This window comes from Triturus cristatus, chromosome 12 (assembly GCF_964204655.1).
Source record: "Triturus cristatus chromosome 12, aTriCri1.1, whole genome shotgun sequence".
NCBI classification, from domain to species: domain Eukaryota; kingdom Metazoa; phylum Chordata; class Amphibia; order Caudata; family Salamandridae; genus Triturus; species Triturus cristatus.
The window spans coordinates 605,681,054-605,689,605 of NC_140595.1; the positions used below are offsets into that span (position 1 = coordinate 605,681,054).

At 43.2% G+C, this 8,552-nt stretch overlaps 1 protein-coding gene across 2 annotated transcripts in view; it reads right to left on the minus strand.

The window, feature by feature from the left end:
* Positions 1-1,695, minus strand: part of TANGO6 (transport and golgi organization 6 homolog) — a 753,370-nt gene extending 751,675 nt beyond the window's left edge. The window contains exon 1 of one of the 2 annotated variants that reach the window (XM_085637713.1): positions 1,546-1,695. In XM_085637713.1, coding sequence (XP_085493839.1) covers positions 1,546-1,609 — 64 coding nt within the window. In that variant the 5' untranslated portion in view covers positions 1,610-1,695. Of the gene's footprint in view, positions 1-1,350; positions 1,521-1,545 lie in introns of those variants that run through there. The other variant, XM_085637712.1, reaches the window with a different exon arrangement.
* Between the last annotated feature and the right edge of the window lie 6,857 nt (positions 1,696-8,552).

The window sequence follows — 8,552 nt, forward strand, 5'->3', positions numbered from 1 at the left end:
AAATAAGGCTCTTTCGTCAAATATACAGACTTCCAAATTCCACTAGGGAATCTCAGATATGACTAAAATTTGACCTTATAGAATAAACATTGGCACAGAGGTACATCTTATTGAAGTTCTGGCTTAAACTAAATAAGACTGAAGCTGGGAGCCTTAAATTTCATCTGGGTAAATACCTGTTTAATTTACCAGTATTGCCTAGACAGGAGGTAGTTCAGAAGTCTTTGGAATATCTTCAAATGAACTATCCATGGGACTTGAATAGCTCGTATGGGGCCATCATATTTCCTTTAGTGAAAATCTTGTCAGTTAAAAAAAAAAAGAAAAAAAGATCTTCTGGCCCTACAAATAAAAGCTCACAATCAACATGTAGCCGCAACCGATGTCGAGTTGAAGCCTCAATCCTATTTATCATTAAAACACTACAATTTAAGGTTTATAAGACTACGAATGGACCTATTCGATGTAGAGGAAGTTGCTTAAAGGTGGAAACACACAAGCATGAGGACAGCTCTTGCCGTTTGTGTCCATTTCCGAAGTAATCCTCGGCTCGTGTCCTTGTTTTGAGTGGGAAAGCCAATTCTGGTTAAAGACTTTATTCACTGAATGTCCACATCTGTCAGAAGGCAATCGAACACTATTTCCAGGGGAAGGACTGTAGCGTTATTGTCAGTTTTGTGAAGTTCATGGACAAGATCGCTTTGAGATCTGACTGACAGCCCTTGAAGTATTAAATTGTGCACTAGAAGTGCTAATTTTGAACCATGCACTAGGCACTTTAAATCTGAATTCCCCTGCACCAAGTTCTCGTGATGCAAACTGTTTTTGCTATTTTCCTGACATATTAGTAAAATGAACATCATGCTCTATATCCTTTTAAGATGTGACCTATTTTAACTTTATCTTTTAAGATTGCCTGCGCTTTAAGTCTTGTATGCATGAAATAAATATATTTTAAAAATATTTGAATGGTTTTAATTAACTAACAGATAGGATTTATATACCGGTCATACACTGTGCCCTGCAGAACAATCTTTATTACACGCCAGACACACTGACATGTCTGCGAGACAAATGCTACTTCGTCCTTAAACGCTGCACGCCCCATATTCCACCCCACTGCCAATAGCCCTGAGCATAAATTGTGTGCCCCTGCACACCACACACTGTACTCTTCACGCCATATTCAGCCCTGCTTACTTCTGAGGTACAGGGTTACCAGATGATGCCCTGTCACTGGGATACTCGGTATTCAGTACTGCCCTTTTTATGATAAATCAGTAAATTCTGACAACTGTACTTTTGGTTCCGTTTAATTAAACCAATTTAATGAACGAACTTGACACCTACTTGTAAAATGAAGATATAGGACTGTGTCGAGGCGACATTGAGTGGTCTGGTAGCTCAAACCGCCTACAACAAACTTTTCCCTGCACATCACAAGCTTTGCCATGCTTTGCATAATGTTTATACTGTATGTACGCTACCCGCTCCGCCACTATACACAATCTTCCCGATTGCAACTGTAGAGTCTCCGTCACTCACCAGCCGGAGTCACCAGGAAGCCCAGCACCTCAGTGACAAGGGCTAGATTCAAACCCCCTTCCATCCCCGCGCTTGCTTCACACCAGCAGGACAGAAGTTCTGCACTAGGGAGAGTGTTGACGGATTACGTCACATTAATGCGTCGAGCAGCCGGTTGTTACTGAGCGACATCTTGGGTATGGCGTTCAGTGCAGGCAGTGGAACAGCAGTTAATGATCTATGCGAGTTCATTGAGGGATCCGCCGCCATGTTGGTTGTGGCATAAAGGGAACATCTGTGAGTTTTAACACCCCATGCATCAAGGCGTTCGGATTAATGTTGTGGTGAACTAGCTAAAATGTGTTTATAAGGGTGATGTATAACAGAATGAAAGCAAACGATGGGGTAAAGCAGCGCTGACAGCTTTTGTCCCCATTCTTAGGAAGTCTGCACACTAGTTATGTACTGTGCGGTCTTTGTACTTAGCCAAGTGAAATATGTACATTTGCTTTAGTATTTATTTATTTATATATTAATGTCGCAAAAGTTTTAAAGAAAATCAACATTGTTGATTGGATTTAACCAAGTGGGAGAGATTTGGTATTTTTTTTCATTAAAGCGCTGTGTTTTTTTTTTTTTAGCTTTATGTAAGCCAGACGTGACCCAAGGGCATCAAAGCGCCATACATGAGCTCTGGATTACAATAGGCTTTTTGAGGTATGGGGAGATGTGCTCTACACTACACTGGATTAAAGTGGCACACGCCGTAGAATTGGTCCTGTCATGGGAAGTCAACTACAGCCACACTTGGAAATCGACATAGCGTGCAATTAAAACATCACACTGGGTCTCTGAGTAGTCAGGGCACAAGTCCTAAAAAAAGAAGTGGGGGGACTAACCTAGTTAATCAGTATGCAAGTGACATCACGGCGTGTGACATCGCAGCCCGTGACATCACAGGAAGTGGCATCATAAGAAGTGGCATCAGATCTGAAGCTCTCACATATGTGTTTAACATGTCTATCATGAGTACAGGCAGAAGATTCACACTTTTGTAAGCTAAACATAAAATAATGCTGCCTTTTGTCAACTTAAACTTCCTCTACCCATGGTGCTTTACAAGAAAAAATAGTGATATTTAAATTATTACAATGCCTCCTCAGGGGTAGTAAGCACTATATAAATGCTACTTATTTTGTGAAAATACTGGGAAAGACCAACACATCCGACTTTCTTACAGTGCATGCATATCTCCTCAACAGAGCTTGAAAAAAGTGAAAAGCTGCCTTTCTTAAGTATGTGTGAAGTGCTAACCTTTGTTTCCCCTCTGCCGCATTTGAACTAGATGTGAGGTTCCTGACTGCTGCCAGGCAGGAGACTCGAACAACCCCTCTCTCTCTCTCTCTCTTGTGCCACACACACGCTACTACACCAGTGCTTCGGCCAGTTGATGCTGGGAACTACTAGGTGTTGTGGGTGACTATAGGATCATGGCTGCCCCACCGCTAGAAAGTTTTTACTACAGCCAGCTATTTGTAAGATATGGATCCCTGCTGAGTTCCTACTGAGGATGCTGGTCCAATTCCCAGCAGCTGTGGCTCTTTGATGCAATGAGCTGCGATCCCAGTAGGAGCTGTAAAAGGCTGTCTGTCACCCAGTGTGTCCCACCAGCCATGCATGGCAAACCTCAACCCCTTAAGATGGTGCCCTTCGTCTGTGCGTGTATTAGTGCTCACATGTATGCATGTAACTTCTGGGATGTCACATTTCTGATACAAATCCAAGCGCCTTCACCTGGTTTTGGCACATGAATCCCCCATCTTGTATCTCCCAAAGAAATGCTTTCATAAGGAAGCTGGAAATTGTATATGCAACCTCGTCACCCCCTTTTGTAGCAGAACAAAATGAAAAGAAAAAGACAACCAGCCTTCTGGAACGTCAGGTAGAATGTACACATTGGCCACATATACACTCATTCTGGGCATCAATCACTGTGCCATAGTGGCTCACATAGGTTAGTAAGGTAAACATCTCTCCTACCACTCTATTCCAGACAGGAGCATCTCAGGTCTCCTAGATGGTGGTTAACCTCCCCAGAAGTATCATTCACCTACTCCGGGTAGCGGAAAATTAAACGGTGTAGTTGAATGGAAATACTTCCTAGAATTCAGAATGATACAGTAAAAAGACAATTCCATGAGGTGAGGACAAAATATTCCTTTGGCTGGATCCTAATCACAATCAATTTATATTTTAAAGAACTACTAACATAAGGTATTGCAGGTAAGTTACAAATGACCAGTTATGTGTCCACCTGTCTGGATTTTCACGACAATACAGGTTTAAAAAAATCATGCAAATGCTCAAAATCGGTTCCGTTCTCACCTTTGAAATATAAACGTGAAGCAATAAATAGAAGAAAACTCACACCAAGTGTTAGAGGTGTCTAGGGTGTTCAGAATTGGCATTTAAAGAAAATAAATGCCGTCATTTAACTTTATAAAAGAATACAAAGGATATTACAGGACCTGTTGTTAAGTACTATTTCCTGGACCAACCGGAACCATCAAACATGCACAAATGGCCAGTATTTTTGTCTGAGAAACGTGGCAATTCTACTTGCAGATATCTGTGCTCTCAAGCTAGACCTAAAAATGACTTCAGCTTAAACAGTGATAAATGTAGATTTTCCACAGCCTTGGTGGGCTGAAAATCTGGATTTTATTAAGGACACGGAGGCTAACATTATGCAATAAATCCTTTATTGCTACTACTCAGCAGCAAGAAAAAAAAAACATCATGTTCTTAGAATAAAGAATATAGAATCTCTAAGAACATTCCAATACTAACAAAACTCCTCTACATCATATCCTCTCCCTTCTTTTATTGCTGCTGCTCAAAGAGATAAGTATAAATTATGTTGAAAGTTAAAGTTGGTCATTTAAATTTTAAGGCTTGGGAAATGTTGATATATATTAATTGAGATACAGGAATGTAATATTGTTTTTAGTAACTTATGTAGGTGTGTAGTTTAAATATAAGCAACTAAATAAATATATCAGTAACTCACATAAAACTTGTCCTCCATTATCTATGAACATCGCCATGAAAATACAAATGAACATATAACGTACCTTATATTATTTATTAAGCCTAACTGAGGTGCCTGGGAGAGAGACTGCCAGATGGCAAGATGTGGGTGACAAACAGAAGTCAGAAAGCAGATGTGACAAAGCGAGATGAGATGAAAATTAAGCTAACCGGAGGGTGAACCAAAAGCAGGGGTAGCCGCACCTGGGAAATGTGCGACATGGATGCAGCATACTCAGGTGATGCAAAGACGCAGAGTCCTCATGTGCACAAAGGGTTCACACGGTAGGCACATGAACTGTGAGACCTACCTCTCTGCCCACTTAATCCACACTCCACCCAGTTGCACCCTAGCATGAGCCATGGAGCATCATTTTAAATACAGCGCACATGCACCCAACGCTGAATGTAGACAATTACTTCATGAAATAGCTGCAAATTGTGCAGCACCATGTAACATCACTGTACTAAAAGGAGCAGCGTGAGCTCCGCTGCTCCCTGCGTTGCGCGACGAGATGATGTTTTGGTCCAACCTCCCCCTTTCGCTATATGGCCGGTCCGCCATTTTTGAAATTGTGTCACTGCCACGCTTGCTTTATAAGCTGCAGAACTATCCATATCCTGTCCCCCCGTCGTGGTTTCTCCAAATAAATGCGCTCCTGAACAGGTTCCTATGGGGGGGTGCGGTCCGGGTGGCTCTTGCGACGTGTGTTCAGTCTACGTACTGCAGTGGGATTGCGGCAGCCGATGTTCGGGCATATTACTGGGCTTCGCAACTTCTGGTGATCAATGAATGGTGGTATAGCTCTCAGACAGACCCAGCTCATGCTACGGAAAGGCTCTTCATGGCAGATACCACGCTGCTCCATCTTCTGTACTGCAGCTCGTCCTTGGAGGCGCTTCCTCTGGCCTGCCGGACGGTAATCCAGATATGGAGGCGGGTGGCCAGGTCTATAGGTTGGTGGGGCATGTTGTCTTATGCTACTCCCCTCTAGCAGGGGTCATGCCTTCGGCCTGACTCAACCTTGGTGGGGTTTCGTAGATGGGACGATATAGGGATATCTACATTCGGATATATAATGCAGGGGCCCACTGTTTAGTCCTTCCAGAAGTTGCAGGAGGATTTTAACCTACACAAATCCCAGTTCCATAGGTATCTACAGCTCCGCCATGCTTTGTCCCCCCACATACGACATCTCACGTCTTTACCCGAATTCCACCCATTGGAGGGTAGGCTGTTGATGGGAGATCTGGGGGCTCACAAAATTCGTCAAATCTATGAAACCCTCACTACACACTCCAAAACTCCTATACATCGGACCTGGGCGGCGTGGGAGGCGGACTTACCTGCCCTGACGGACGATGGTTGGGCCGAGGCGCTAGCTAGCCCTAGGTATTCCGCTGTTTCAACTAGATACCGGCTGATCCAATTTAAATACCTCCACAGAATATATTACACACGCCTCTGCCTCTGGAAGATGGGGGCTATTCAGTCCCCCATGTGTCTCCGCAGTGACTCGAACGAAGGGTCGTTTCTCCATACGGTATGGTATTGTGGGGCACTGCAACATTTCTGGTTGGGCATACCATCTTGCATGGGGTGGGTATTGGCATGGGACATCCCAGCAGACCCTAGACTGACACTTCTGCACAGCACAGAGGACATTGGGGGAAACAGATATAAGAGACACCTTTTGTTCTTGGGTCTCACACTAGCTAAGCGGGACATTGCACAACTCTGGAAGGCTACCTCCCCCCGGTATTGTGACATGGAAAAAGGCCTTAGACAAATGCATGTCAGATGAAATTGCGGTGTTTCAGGCGAGGGGTTGTCCACAGAAGCACAGGAAGATTTGAGCCAGGTGGGCTAAATATCGTGGCATTGACTTGTCTCTCCCAACGCAGCCAGCAAACCAGGACCCTCTCGAACGGCTTGTAGTAAATGACTTGCCAGTTTAATGCGATAGATCATTACAGGTGTCGATGGAAACTCATTTGCTGTATTTATATTTTGTTTTTCATGGTATGTATGGTGCATGTTTGTGGGTGGGGGGGTCTTGGTCCGATGTTCCGCAGACCTCCTGGGGGGAAACTTTTCAGTACCTAAAGTCATCATAATTTGCCATTTACATGTACGATGCTGGTCGGGTTCCGCCCACTTGGTACTTCAGAAAATCAATAAAATCTGTTGTTAAAAAAAAAAAGGAGCAGAGTGCCTTCAAGCCTCATCACAGACAGAGAAGTACCTTTATGCTACAGTCACTGCACAATAAACACCTAGATCAAGTTCCATGAAGGACCAACACAGGCGCTTTACACCTTTCACTGAGGCCAACTTGAAGCACAACAGACACCCAATTGGTGCAGAGTGCAGCTGCTAATGGGGAATATATATGCAGTGTGGCAGCCTGGATTCCCTGGCAGACTGAGAAAAGCCTGACTCGACCCTAGGGTCCTGCATCCATAATTTTGAAAACAACACCATTGCTGACAGGCACAGCAGGCCAGAGGTGCAGTTTTTTTTTTTACTCTCCTGTACCCCTACTCCGGTTCCACTCACTCACGCACTCCAGGCAGCAGTTTGATGATTCCTGATGGGTCTTTTGGAGATAGTTTGATGCCTCAGCTGGTGCCTGGGACTACTGCAGACTTTACGTTGAGCCACTGGGGTGATCTATGGGGCGGCCAAATGCTGGCGGGGTTTCACCATCAGCCTGTGAATACAGTAAATGTCAGTTACCCTTCCAAATTGTCCTTCAAACCTTTTGTTTCTCCTTGTCACCTCTTGTTGTGATGGATGATATAGACGCAGACTGGTGTATGCAAGTTACTTTATTCCAAGATCACGTTATTTGTGGTAAAACTCCATAAGGTACGTGTGGATCTGCTGAGACCCAGGTATGGACACATGCAGGACACTGGCTAAATGAAATCATGTGCTCTACACCAGACTTGGAGAGCAGAGGGTTGTCTTTTATTCCTCTGAATTGGAAAGGGCAAGATCAGGGCTGAGCTACAAAGCAGCAGAGCATCATTCCTTCTGTGTAACATGCCTCACACTGTGTGCCATTACATTGTCCTATAACCAGGTTTGAATACTATAAATACACACACACACACACAATGTATACACATACATATGTGTCAAATATATAAATAATTAAATAACACCTGTTCTTCCTTGTGCTTGCATGAGAGTATTGGATTAGTGTATTGTTTCAGCACATTTAAAGAAAGAGGGATCTACGTGAAAATAGAAACATATTAAAATAATAACAACATTTCTGCAAACCCAAAAATAATTACTTTACATCGCAAATGTTATCATCAATAGAAAATAAGTTATAACTTATAATCGTGAACCCAAAACAGAAGTCAAAAACCTAAAATAGTCAACGTTTTTTAATGGAAATCCCGTGTAAAACCTCCACCAAAGTTCATCTTCGTCTGGGGCGCTCTCATTCATGTCCATAGTCTGCGCTTATCTCCCTACCACATCCTGCTGATTGCCCTCTGGTGGCCCTCTAAACACCCAACTTCAGAACCTCCTTCCTCAAGCTGTCTGTTACACTGACACTGTTGTAGGCATCTACGTAATCTTCCCTGTCAATCATCTCTCCCTCAGATTTAAACATAAACCCCTCTACCATCTGCATCCTCCACCACATCCTAACCTCACTCCCACATCGCCAATAGTCACTCAAAACGACTTTTACTTCAGGAGTAACGTTTTAGGTAGGTTTCTGCAACAAATACACTTGTCTGAGGACCTGGCGTACTATTAGTTTTTACAAATGTTTAATCACTATTGTTCTTATAGGGGGATTAGATACGGGTCCTGGCCAATAAAAAATACATTTAAACAAGTACATGAAGATGTGAGCGTTTTTTTTTTTGGTGTTTTTTACTGTTTCAAGCTTTTACTACATAATCCGTAT